At 28.4% G+C, this 14,036-nt stretch overlaps 1 protein-coding gene and 1 pseudogene across 3 annotated transcripts; one reads left to right on the top strand and one right to left on the bottom strand.

Annotated features, from left to right (window-relative positions):
* Window positions 1–2,595: 2,595 nt before the first annotated feature.
* LOC106773670 lies at window positions 2,596–3,836 on the top strand (annotated as a pseudogene).
* A 4,944-nt stretch (window positions 3,837–8,780) lies between these two features.
* Window positions 8,781–13,750, bottom strand: LOC106772918 (probable serine/threonine-protein kinase PBL19). 3 transcript variants are annotated; one of them, XM_014659551.2, is made up of 6 exons: window positions 13,381–13,750; window positions 13,095–13,194; window positions 12,138–12,538; window positions 10,851–11,111; window positions 10,321–10,443; window positions 8,781–9,597 (listed from the first exon to the last, which is right to left on the bottom strand). In XM_014659551.2, the coding sequence occupies exons 3-6, from the start codon at window positions 12,486–12,488 to the stop codon at window positions 9,052–9,054; spliced, it is 1,281 nt and encodes a 426-aa protein (XP_014515037.1). In that variant the 5' UTR covers window positions 12,489–12,538; window positions 13,095–13,194; window positions 13,381–13,750; the 3' UTR covers window positions 8,781–9,051. The 3 variants fall into 3 exon arrangements, with proteins under 3 accessions (XP_014515037.1, XP_014515036.1, XP_014515040.1); XM_014659550.2 differs by having other exon boundaries at window positions 13,487–13,750; XM_014659554.2 differs by lacking the exon at window positions 13,095–13,194 and having other exon boundaries at window positions 13,487–13,750.
* Window positions 13,751–14,036: the final 286 nt, after the last annotated feature.

Genomic DNA, 14,036 nt, shown 5'->3' with positions numbered 1-14,036 from the left:
GATATTTTTGCTTTAAAACTATATATATTTTCTTTAAATAGATATTTGTTATATTTATTTCATTTATTTAAAATTAAAATAAAGTTTTAAAAAAGAAACAGTTAACCTTTAATCTTACTCAAATAATTGATTAAAAAATAACAATGATGAAATATAAGTTGAATCTATGTAAAAAGATTGATAAATATTTCTATCTAAACCCTTAACTTTTTTATCTTTAATATATTGTGAAACTTAAAATTATATTTCAATTTTTTTATCTTAAATTAATTTTTAGTTAACTAACTTAATAAATTAAACAATTAAATATTAAAATATTAATTAAATTGAATTTAAGAAAATGATGAGACACGTTGAATTAGAGAGTTAAAAGGTAGCCCAACCCATTTTGGAGTGTTGTACAAATACTCATCAGAGGAAGGACCAAATATTAAAAAGGTTATTTAAAGTGGAAAAGGTCTTTTTGGGAAAAGGCGTGTTTGTGGTAGAACTGCTCACAAAGTTATTATTATAATGGTTAATAATTCAGGTCAAAAAGAAGAGAAATAAATAATATAAAAGAGAAAAACAAATAATTAAAATTTGAGTTAAATATGTTTTTAGTCTCGATACTTTGGAATGATTTTAGTTTTAGTCCATTTTTAAACTAATGTACAATTTAGTTCTTTAACTTTAGAAAACTCTGATTTTAGTTTTTTTTTTACCAAATTTTTTTAACTTTATTTGCTGTTTCAAACGCATTTCTCAGTTAACATTGAAGTAAAAATATGTCAAACAGTGTAAACAATCCAAATGCTATAATAAAACGTGCTTGAAACAGCAAATAAAGTTAAATAAATTTGTTAAAAAAGACTAAAATCAGGGTTTTCTAAAATTGAAGGACTAAATTGTACCTTAGTTTGAAAATAGACTAAAACCAAAATTACTCCAAACTATAGAGACTAATATAATACTTAACCGTTAAAATTTTTAGATAAAAATGATATAATTAATTTTTTACATATTTTTTTTCATAATTTATTATTGTTAAACTCTTTTAATTCTTTTCTTCAGAAAAATTCAACAATTGTGTTGTTATTGTATTCTTGTGATAACCAGCTCGAATATTTCTCGCGTATTATTGAAATATTAATCTAAAATTTCTTGGATTTTTCCTCTAAAAAAATACAGAATAAGATGAGTAGTAAAAAATTGAATATTTTACATTAAGTAAATATGAATATTATATAAAAGAAATGTAAAATTTATTGTTTTAAAATTTTAAACTAAAGATAATATTTTAGTTTCTTGTATAAGCTTTCTCAAAATTTATCAGTGTTGAATCTTTATAATATTTTTCTTCGAAAAACTGATAATAATATTAAAATTACTGATAATAATATGACTTGAGTTAAAAATAATATTTAATTTGTCATATAAATTTATATATAACTTATTAACGTAAACTTTTCTATGATTATTCAAAACAACAATTTAAAAATAAAAAAAAAAATTATCTTAAAAAAGAGAGGTAGGTTCTAATTAGACAATTGTTTGGTTGGTCAACAATTGAAAACGATAAATACAATAATTTCTTTCGATATTATTCTCTCGAATAATTAAAATCAAGAATTTTGAAATAGAAAAACTTATCTAAAAAACAACTGTAATATTTTTGTTTTTCTAATTAGTCTATTATTTGGTCCACAACGAAAGAAAAAACAACAAACACTATAATTTATTTAATTAGTTAATCTTATTTAACATTTATATGTTTATAAAAATAAAGAAAAATCAACATTTTAATTATATACTTAAGAAATAGAATTATTCTGGTGCACTTGGATTGTCCCCACCAATCAACTTCTCTATTAACACATCACATGATTCATTTTATTATATTCATTAATCAAAATTAACAACTTCTACAATTATTCATGTTTCTTTTATGTCATTATTTGTGTTTATCATTTAAAAATTTCTATAATATATATAATTTTTTTTCTCGTTAAAATAGATAAATAATCCATAAAATGTTAAAATATAACAATCTATTCTATAAAGGTAAAAATGTTAAATCTTAATTAACAAGTGTAAATGAATTAGATTTTTTTATGTGAAATCCAAATAAAAGCTATCTATTTTTTCTTTTTAAATCTTATGAAAGAAAAGTTATACCTTTTATGATAAATTATGTGTATAAGTAGGTAGTAATATGATTAAAGCATTAGTTTTTTCTTTTAAATAAATATATAACATTTAAAAGAAAACAGTATTAATTTAGCAGTTGACTAATTTTTCAAGTTTAACAACTTGAAAATATTCGAAGGTAGAAACATTTGTGTAATAAGAAAAATAGAAAATAGGGTTAAAAAATAGTAATATTTTGATAAATTTTTTTTCAAACATTTTAAATAATAATTGTATAAATATTAATATCAACCAATCACGTAATCACATCTAAATAATATTAAAATATTGTTAAAAAATATCGTGGTTATAAAAAAAATAAGAACATAGTAATAATATAATATTAAAGGCTCATGATTGGTGGGGAGTAGGAGCATAGTTTGCAATGTGCACTACCTTATATAATCCAATTCAAGTGAACCTCTCATTATATAATAGCGATTTTTCTTTGGTTCCATTCCTGCATTTTCTAGCTTCTTCTTCTCTTCTCTCTCTCAGAGCTTTTCATCCATGGCTACTTTTCCTTCTCCTCCTTCACCTTCTTCTTCTTCCTCAATTCCTTCTCCAAGATCTAGCATGTTTTACTATGCTAGAAGTGAAAACCACTGAGGAACCTCACTTCCTTCAAGCTTGTTTTCTTTGCAGAAAACCACTAGGCCAAAACCGTGACATCTTCATGTACAGGTTAGGTCAATTCAGATCACTCATCTGTTTCACCCTACCCCAGATGCTGATTCTTGTTCATTCCTTCAACTTTCAATGGAAAAATTCCATTTTTACACTGAATTTCCATGTGGGGTGCCGTGTTCTAGACCTTTGTTTTCAGATCTAGAATAAAGTACCTGCAATATTTCTCTGGCTTTTCAGCTGATTTAATTCAATCAATAACTCCAAAGATTTGATTTTTTTGTTCTTATTGTTTACAAGTTGAATGGTTTAATGAAGTCTTATTGTTGTTGTTGTTGTTTTGTGGTAGATTGATTGAGATTTGTGATGAGGGTTTTGTAACTGTTGTTTATGCAGAGGGAACACACCATTTTGCAGCAAAGAGTGCAGGCAGGAGCAAATAGAGAATGATGAGGCAAAGGAGAAAAGTTGGAAGCTTTCTTCCAAAAGGGGTGTGAGACAATCAGAGAACAGTCAAAATAGTTCCACAACAAATAAGGCTGTGAGAACAGGCACAGTTGCAGTAGCATAATCAAGGAACAATCCATGACATGATGATGATGATGATGATGGTGATTGTGATTGATGAAGATGAATGGGGAAAAAGGTCCAATTTTTTTGAAGTGAAAAAGATGGAATGGAGAATTCCAAAGGAAGATGATGAAGTGCAATCAATAATCCATGAAGATTCTGATGAAACCGGGATGAATCTTCTCTGTCTTTGTAAAGAAAAAAGTTGGGGTTTTTTTTTTTTGTTTTTTTTTCATTGGGAGAAAAGAAATACCCAAACAAGAATTTTTGGCTACTTTTTTTTTTCTTTTTGGTAATATTTGATTTGACCCTTTTATTTTTACTCTTTTTCTCTCGTGTTCTATAAGAAAAAAAAGAAAAACATCATGAGATCGTGTTTTGTTTTCCCAAAATTTGAGAAAATGAAGAAAAAAGTGTCAAAGATTCTTCATCCAAGATCTAGATGAGTGAACTTTGTTACATTCTTCCAAGAGCTTGTGTTCATGGCAAATTTCATTTTCCTTGGTGACTAAAGAATCATTTTCGTATAAATCCAAATCTCAATGAAACCAATATTTTTTCTTCGATCTAGACAACCAACGATTATTTGTCCATATGGAAAGAGTTTGGATCCTTAAAATAGGTTACCTTTGATTGCATATACGAACTTTTGCAAATGAAAAAAAAAAGAATGTTAAATATGAAATTAATTAGTCAAATTTGGCATCTTTATTCTTTCACTATGAATGTTTTAGCAACCAAAGCTATATATCTCTAGACTGGAAAATTCTTTCATATAATATGAATGTTTTTTTGAAGTTAAATTTAATTTGATAAGTTTGGGTTTACAAACAATTTGATTGAAATTAGTACAATATAATGTTACAATTTTAATAAATCTAAAATTATAAAGCTTCATACAAGAGTTTCTTGTGAATATCACTTTAATATAACTTATATTGGTAAGGGATTCTCATTATTGGAATATAATTATATTTATTTATTTATTTATATATTTTCAAGAAGATCACTTATATATATGACTTTGCAACTTTTCACATGGAATAATGGATGTTAATTTTTTAATGTGCAAGCTCACAACATTTAAGGGTAATGGTGTTCGTAAATAATTGTATATTTAGATAACATTTTTTTAACAATACAACATAGATGATGTTTAAATATTGTCAAAAAAGTAATACGATGTAAATGATGTTTAAATATTGTCAAAAAAATATTATCTTAGGATTATTATTTTGTCTTATTTGTAAACAAATAATTTAGGACTGGAATCTTAACAAAACTCAAGGTACATATTAATTTTACTTTACTTTCTCTAGATAATGTGACTTTCTCAATTTGAAGAATGTTAATAATGGAAGACTAGATATCATTGTCATATTGAATATACTATCACAAAACAATTCTTTTTATTCATTTTATAATAGGTAATCGTTCAACGTAAATGCAGTAACATAAAACTATATCTAATAAAATATCTGATATATTCTAAATATAATAAAGTTCGTTGTAGTTTTTTACATTTTTTTTTAAATTTAGAATTTAGTTAAATAATTTTATTAGTCTTTATTTTGTTAGAAAAGTCTCAAATCGATCTTGTATTTTTATTTATCTCCATTTTGTTTTCGATTTGAAAATATTGATATTATTAGGTTATTATCATTAAATTGAATTAAATGACATTTTAAAATTATATGATTAGGTTTGTTGATATAGAGTTTTAAAATTATGTAACTTAATAAGTTAATGCAATAATTGAAACAAAAACATAATTATTACTAAAAATTAATGTAATGTACAAATTATTATATACTACAATTATATATTATTATATTTCTATTATATATTTTGCGGAGACTTTTCGTATGTAATGAATGAAGTTGTTGTGAATTGGAAGAAAAATGTTGAATATATGCACAAAACATAATGATTTCAATTAGGGTGTATGATTTCCAAATAATAGAGAAAGAAAATTGATTCAATGCAAATATTATTGTTTTCTAACCAGTTGTAATATAGGCATGAATAATGGTCATCATCTAATGCATTGCCTAGTAATCCCACTCATATGAGTCAGTTTGTTTATTACATTAATATATCATCCTAATTATAAATAATGAAGGAACATTGCTGAAATAAAACAAGTATAAGAAATTATGGACTAAAATACCAAACCTTTGAAGGCTAACCATCCAAGCTTTTTAGTCTTAGCAATTGATTTTCCTGACAACATTATAAGTGTTGCAATTGAACTATGAAAAAAATAAAGTTCTAGGATACACTTATATCATAAAGAAAATTCATAACATTGAGGTTGTTACCAATCTATTACTTGTCTAAGATGTTTGAGTGAGACTTGTACAATGAGCAAAATCACACAACAATAGTCCGGTAGGAAAACCACAAATAGTTACCAATGATGCCTGAATTGATAATAACTTAATTGTTATATACTTTAAAATCATAGGTGAAACTTACAAGTTACCAAACTACACTTACAAAGTGATTAATCTTCTTAAATTGTCCAACCAAATGATCCAAGATTCAATACTTGTAAATTATTACTACCGTCTCCTCTTACATTCATGTTTAAAAAATTATATTTTTTCAAAAACCTTGGAGATAGTAAATAATTTTTGTATTCAATCTCAAATGGAAAACTAAGACTAACTCAATACAACAATATATTTAAACATACAATTAATCACATATCTAACTTACAAAAAATAAACAACGTACTATAAAATTATAGGCTCATATTAAAAAGTGAATTTTAAAGATAATATTAGGAACCCGGGAGTGTGAAAAGTGGATAACAATGGAGAAGGATGAAACTACCATGATTTGGAAAGGTACAAAATTCCACCACAAAAATACAGTACCTAGACATAAATACAAACAACATATTAGTCTCAAAAACAAAAGCGATCATAAAAACACATAAAAAACAAAGAGAATCACGCTCATCACAACGAAGAAGATAAATGACAAAAGCAAAGAATGGATGAAGAGGTGGCACGATGGTGACAACAACAAATGAAAGGTACAACAACTTCATGTAGTGATAGTGGCATTCACATTCGAAGATAAGGAGACCATGCAACGATGGTGGTTCACACATATGAAAGGAAGAAGAAAATCGTAGAAATGGGTCCTTTGTGATTTTTTGCAAAATTTTAACCTTGGAAAGACATATTGCTTCAGTTATTTTGATAACCGAAAAAATAGCACTTCTATGACATCAATTATTAGTAAAACGGATGCCTAAAGTTGGTAAATGAAAAAAAAAATTAAAATTTTCACTAATAATTTTGAAATTTGAATCAAACTTTTGACTTTGGTTTTACATAAAATCGAACAATAAATACTCTATGACATCGATTTTACAAACAATTGAGACCATAAAAACTATTCAGACATGTAATAACCAATTTTCAAAGATCCTAAGACAACAATTCTATAAATAACCAAAGCCATAAATCTTGTTTAGAAAAAATAATTTAAAATTGTCAGTTTTTAAAGATCTTGTAACAACGATTATGTAAATAACTGAATCCATGATCCTTTCAGATAATAGTTTAAACTCTCAATTTTTTGAAATATTTTAAATATTTGGTACCTTTAGGTTTTCGTTGTCTTTTAACCGAAAACAAAAAAAAGTATATACGATTTTGATTCTTGAGTAAATTGAAGCTTATATATTCGTAAAACTTACAAAAATATCATTATATTATTTATGACGTGTTTCGTCAAAATCGAAACATATTATGCGGGAAGCTAACTCTGTATTAGTAAAAATTATACTAATGAAAAAACTGTACACAAATAATAAATTAAAAATACAAAATCAATTATTATTGAAATTTCCAAAAGTAATCATATGATAGTTAGATGTAAACGTGGATTTTACGTCAGAATTAAAAAATATAATTTATTTATAAATATGTCATTGGGTATTTTTTTAATCTAATATAAATTATATGACATGAAATTGAAGCTGAGGATGCAGCCAACTAGCTCAGCAAACAAGTCAATGATTCTAACTACACTCACAAGATGGAGGAAGAAGAACGCAGTTGAAAAAGTAGTGATGTTCCATTCTTTTTTTTAATTTTTTTATAATAATATTTTTTAACAATATTTAAATTATCCATGTGTCATTATGTGATTGGTTTATATTGATATTTATGACTATTATAATTAATTGTAGAAAAATTTTAAACTAATCACAAAAAATACATAAATAATGTTAAAATAAAAAATATTACCAAAAATATCAATATTTTTTTTAGAATACTTGACCCAAATTTAATGCATGAAAAATTAGCAGAAGGGAACAAAAGGAAAATGTGACAGGTAATTTAGTTTTATAACTTTTATTAATTATTGTTGTCAATTATTAATTGAAGTTGATGAATCTGCTTACCTAATTAATATCACAGTCAATGAGGTCTAACGTGTAGGCTTTTATATAATAATAATAATAACAGTGACATAATAAGTCAGTCACTGAAACGTACCAAACATTAAATTCATTTTAACTTCTCATCTGTTCATATGATAGAGACAAGGCCAAAGTTTTCAATTTTATACAAAAATGAATAATAATTTTTTGGAGGATGTTGTCGATTTGTCAAGATAATGACCCTTGATCAATGAAAATACATCATGATTTCGAAGTTTGGTTCTGTGTTTAATAAATTAAATTGTAATTGTTCTATCGATTTAGTTCTTAATTTGGAATGTAATCAAAGTATAAATATTTGGATAGTTGAATGATTCTAATAATGTTGATAGATTGATAAAGAATTTGGATTTTTTTAAGTTTTTTATTTATTTATGAATAAAAAGGTGATTTTTTTATTACTATACAAAATTTTTATATGCTTCATGGCAGTAAACATCTTATTTCAATTATCATTCAAACAGTCTTTAATCTATATTGATAAAATGAAAGTCAGAATTTTTAAAAAGATGATAAAAAGCTTTAAAAACAAAAATCTAAAAAGATTATTATATATATATTTTATTACAACACCATTAAACCTAAAAGTTTAGCAACATCATAAGAATTCTCATCATTCTACTTAATACTAAAAGAGACTTGAATACAATGACACATTCTATTTTTGAACTTTAAGTTCCAACTTCAAATCCTAAGCCATTTTAATATGTAACATAAATAATCGAAAAATATTATTTGACACATCTAAATTTCCTATATTTATTTAACACTATCTTTATTTATTTTTATTCTTTTATTTATTGAAAAAATACAAAAGTTTACACTTTTATAACCATTTTATTTTTATATTCTGTCTCAAATGAATATAAAAGTATGTCATAATACCATTATTCTAAATAATCATATGCTTTACTTTGAGAAAAAGAGTTGATAACATATCACATAAAGATTGGCTTGGGAGCATTTAAACACATATATGACAAAGAAAAAATTCTTTTAACAACACTTTTTTAATAATTTTTTGATAACGCATACATGACAGCTTGTGATTGGTCCGTTTTAAATATTTTTTTAAACATAAACTCAAATAGACCAATAAAGTGATAACACGTGTTCCGTTGTATAAAAAATTATCAAAAAGTATTGTCAAAATATATTCTAGAGATGAACCTTGTTCTCACCTACACTTAGGCAAAATGAAATGTTTTCTAGAGATGAAACTATGAGGACACATTGGCTCTATGAAGGATCATAAATCTTTTTCTGCCAGCACTCTCCACACTTTCACCAAGTTTTGCAAGATGTTCCATCCTCTTTTTCCACAGCTCTGAAGACCTTAATTGATTTCCCTTCTCTTCAGCCTCAGCTTGACCATTTTCTGATACCTCAACACTTCTGTCATCTGCCTCATCACTGTCTTCCATTATCTGCTTGAGTCTCTCCACCACCTGACTCATCGTCGGCCGATCTTTCGCGCTCTTACGCAGGCAATGATCGGCGAGTTTTGCAAGTTTTCTTGCTCCATTCTTGGAATACTCTCCCTGAAGTCGCTGATCAATTATTGTGTCAAACTTCTTGCTGTCAGAAGGGTATTGCTTCACCCACTCCAGCAGTTTCTTCTCTGATTTAGGCCTGTTTCTTTCCATTGAACGCCTGCCAGTAAGCATTTCATATAAAACCACTCCAAAACTCCACACATCACTCTTGGCTGTGAGATGACCTGTCTCAATGTAATCTGGAGCAGCATAACCATACGTCCCCATCACCTAACATGAAAAAATGTTTGCATAGCCACATTATAATCATACATAACTTTGATATTGATTATATAAAGAAGATAATTGTTTTGTTGGATTTGTTTTTATACTGGATTAGATTGAGGAGATTGACCAACTCTGAAGTATGAATTGTCCATGCATTTATCTCAACACACTCACTACCCCTAACTACAGTTGGGTCTTTACCATAATTGGACATACTTATCTCAGCTTAAACCGAACACCAAGACAAACCATCGACTCTGAAATTACGGTTGAAAGTTTAACGTTTGTAGGTTTTGTTTTTCTTATATAGTGTTCAACATTTTCATTTCTATTCAAGACTTTTAACTCATGCTTAAATTCTTAACAGGACTGACATTGATAAAGGAAGAATGAGAGAAAAGCCACTGAAGTAGTTTAGACACCATGCAAAGATTGCCATTGGGAGCATCAGTTAGAAAGGCCACAAGAAAAAATTGAGAGGCATCTTGGGGTGAATAATCAAGTTCAATGAAGTCATGAAATCCATGTGGCTGATTTCATGAGGTAGGATAAGACTTTTGTTGTTAAATATTTGGTAAGTCAAGTTTACGAATAGTATTAGAAAGAATTTGTCTTATCTTTTGTCGTCGATGTGAAACTTCCAACAAATAGTACAATTAAATTCAGAATCTATGCAGAAAAATGCATGCAATGTGATAACTCTGCTGAATATAGCATGGCACTTACAGCGGTTGAAACATGAGTATCACCAGCTACTGGCCCTTCCCTGGCAAGTCCAAAATCAGAAAGCTTTGGCTTAAAATCTCCATCCAGTAATATATTTGAAGATTTAAAATCTCGATATATCACCTAAAGAATTTGCATACAAATTGTTAAAAGCAGAGGAAGAAAAGTTCAGGAGATATAAATACAAATTAAAAGCTATATCAAACTGAGAAAAGCAATTCAATGATAGGAAAAATGGTAATTAATAATGTGAAATCCAAGATTATGGTATTACTCCGTTGAGTTGCCACTGTTAGTTTGTGGTATAAAGTTATGAATTATATATTTTACTATAGCTATACTGACAAAATCATGTCGATAAATTATGAAATAGCTGCTTGATCCCAGACCATGTGGTTGTAAAGGCATTAAAACAGTAATATGGACCATGTTTCATATGAGCTTAAAATGTTAGGCGAAGGCAATGAATGATCATATATATCTCTAAGGAAGAGCAGGTATAATCTATAAACATATTTCTTAAATCTAACCTGAATTTCTAGTTGTTCATGAAGATAAGTTAACCCTTGAGCTGCTCCAAGTGCTATTTCAAGTCTAGTTTTCCAAGGAAGAGGATCATAAGCTTTATTGAAAAGATGAAACTCTAAGCTTTTGTTCGGCATGTATTCATATACGAGTAGTCTCTGGATGCCTCGTTCGTCGTCCAAAGCACAGTATCCAATAAGCTTGACAAGATTTGGGTGTTCCACAACACCAAGAAACTGAACTTCAGTCAACCATTGCTTGTGGCCCTACATGAAAGAAGGAAAAATAGTCAAAGGATGTCCTCATGTCACCATATCCAATTATTCAATTACTAACAAATTTTTAGAACATAATTGATATTTCAGGACCTTAGCAAGAAAGAAATCTTGTCTATTATATCTAATTAGCACGTTAGAGTAAAAGATCCATCAAAATAATTCCTCTGTACTTTAAATTAAGGATGATATAGGGTTTTTTGATTAAGAAGTATAATAAATAATTTGTACCATACATGCAGAAATCCATTTATGGAGTTACATTACCGTACAATTTCTGTATATGTAAATTATACCTTAACATACTGAACATTAAGTTCAATTCCAATAATTTTTTGAGTAAAAAGATATGGCAACAAATATAACAAGAAAAGTATCTTATTAATTTTTTGTAAGAGAAGATTTTGTGTTTGAATTGCCTGAAGAAATCCCATTAATTAGCAGTAAATATACAACTCATAAGTGAGAGATCTTTGCCACTAAAAAGAAGATTATTTCCAACACTCACTATCTCATCTTGAACCTAAGGTCCAAGGATGAAAGAAGCAACTATAAATGCATAGACATCTATTGATGTCTTTTTGAACATAACTCGTTTATAAACACATTAACGCAGACTAATGTAATGAGGTACTACCAGTTAGTTTTTAGATAACTTAATAACAGAGGAAATTAGAGTCTTCCCACCAGCCAATCTCCCTACTTTTACAAATGTTAAAATAGTAGATAGACTGTGTAGCGGATGATATGACTTAATCTATTGGGTGAGACAAAAATTCTGATCCATTGAGGATGAAGAATATGAATGATATGAAGCTCGGACACGCATGCGTCCAATACATATCAGACACAGACACATGTATGAGACAACATGGGACACTGACACACAGACACAGACACAGACACTACTGGAAATGGTGACAATTGCACTCTAAATGCTTTGAACCATAAACATAAGAGTTTGTATGCAGAAGTCTCTGATCAATTACATCCCAAAGAAATTGTTGAGTCTCATACCTGTAAGGCATCCTTGTTAAGCCTTTTGATAGCAACTACAACAGGATTCCCATTCCCATCAGCAGGCTGGATTGAACCTTTAAACACACTTCCAAATCCACCTTCTCCTATCTTAAAAAGCCTGTTGAAATCACTTGTTGCACGCTTGAGCTCTGAGAGGGAGAAGACCCTCAAATTCTGACCCTTCTCCTCATACAGTTCCGGTATACCACGGGGTGAAGCAGATGAGCTTGAAGACTTGGTGACTCTCTCAGCCCCTGAAAAGTCCAGTTGCTCTTTCTCCTTCAGTTCAGGTGCTGACCTTTGCCTACCGTTTCTAGATTTATCTCTGAAATAGTGAAAGCACTTCATTGCATAACCAATCAGCTATGCTTATTTAACATGCACAATCTCTGTTCAGCCTGTTATCAATTCAACAATTCACAAAAATTTTGTCAGGAATAAACCCTCTTGGTACCATTATCATCTACAAAGTAGAAAAACACAACAAAGTAGTGAATATAAAAAGCACTTCTCAGCATAAACAATTAGCTATGCTTCTTATGCACAGTCTCTGATTAACCTGATATCAATTCAACAATTCACGACAAAATTATTGTCAAGAATCAACCTCCTTGACACCATTACAATCTACAAAGAAGAAAAACACAAGAAAGCATTGAATAGAAAAAGCACTTCACAGCATTAACAATTAACTATGCACATTCTCTGATTAATCTGCTATCAATTCAACAAATCACAAAAAAAAATAAAAAAATATTGTCTGGGATAAATCCCCTTCACGCCAATGAGCTATGATTCTCATGAACAGTTTCTGATTAACCTGTTATCAATGCAACAAACCACAACAAAAATTATTTTCAAGATTAGGTCCCCATGATACCATTACCACCTAGAAAGAAGGAAAACACAGCTATGCAGTGAAAAGTAAAAGCAGTTAATAGCATAAACACTTACCTATGATTCTTAAGCACGGTCTCTGATCAACTTGCTATCATTCAACAAATCACCAAAATCAATGACTGTCAAGAACAAAACCCCATGATACCATTACAACCTACAAAGCAGCAAAGCACAACTATGCAGTGAATAACGATACCCCAGATGCATCTCTATACTAGAATTGCAAAAATTTTCAAACTTTAAGCAACCCGAAAGAGCAAAAACATTAACCATCAGAGAAAAAAAAAAACATTGACACAAAAAAACAACTTGTCATGTACACAGCACATGCAAAACGAACCAGAATCGGGTAAGTCACACAAACAGGATTCAGAAGGAAAAACCAAGTGAAGAAAGACCAAAATGGTTGAAATTGAAGGTGAGTAATTAAATTTTGGAATCCTCACAGGGAAGAACACAGAAGGGTATGGCTTGGTTCCGTACACGTTCGAGAAGCTTGAAGTTTTCACGAAAAAAACAGAAGAAAAGGTTCACATCCACATGAGTTCGTAGTTTTCTTTGGCTTCTCTCACACGGATATCAATGAAGAAGAAAGAAGTAATAAAGAAAGTTTGCTGAAAGTTGTCTTTTTTCATTCATTGGTTGACCAAAGGTTAGCCAGCTTGCTCAAGTTTGAAGAGAGAAACATCAACACATTAACACATTGACCAATCTATCTTTGTTTTCTCTTTCTTCTTCAGAAGGATAATATCTCAAAGAAGAGATAATATAGCTTTAGGATAATAGGATAATGATATTTAAACAATATATTTTTGATAATATTTAGATATTATTTATATGTTATTTTGTGTGTTTGGTTTCACAATTAATAATAATAATAATTAAAAATATTATTATAAATTAATTATATAATAATATTATTTAAATATTGTCAAAAAAATATTATCTAAGTACCATTATGTTATTTTAATAATTTTTTATAATAAAATATGTTAC

This window comes from Vigna radiata, chromosome 9, assembly GCF_000741045.1.
Source record: "Vigna radiata var. radiata cultivar VC1973A chromosome 9, Vradiata_ver6, whole genome shotgun sequence".
NCBI lineage: Eukaryota > Viridiplantae > Streptophyta > Magnoliopsida > Fabales > Fabaceae > Vigna > Vigna radiata.
Note: the sequence above shows the minus strand (reverse complement) of the source record. Positions and strands in the feature narration are given on the sequence as shown.

What these genes read in the sequence shown, in the direction of transcription:
- LOC106772918 (XM_014659551.2), bottom strand. Translation starts at nt 12,488, where the DNA reads ATGAAGTGCTTTCACTATTTCAGAGATAAATCTAGAAACGGTAGGCAA. An exon ending in ATGAACAACTAGAAATTCAG is followed by an intron (nt 10,444 to 10,850) that starts GTTAGATTTAAG and finishes CAAATTCTTTAG; the next exon opens with GTGATATATCGAGATTTTAA. An exon ending in ATACTCATGTTTCAACCGCT is followed by an intron (nt 9,598 to 10,320) that starts GTAAGTGCCATG and finishes TTTTCATGTTAG; the next exon opens with GTGATGGGGACGTATGGTTA.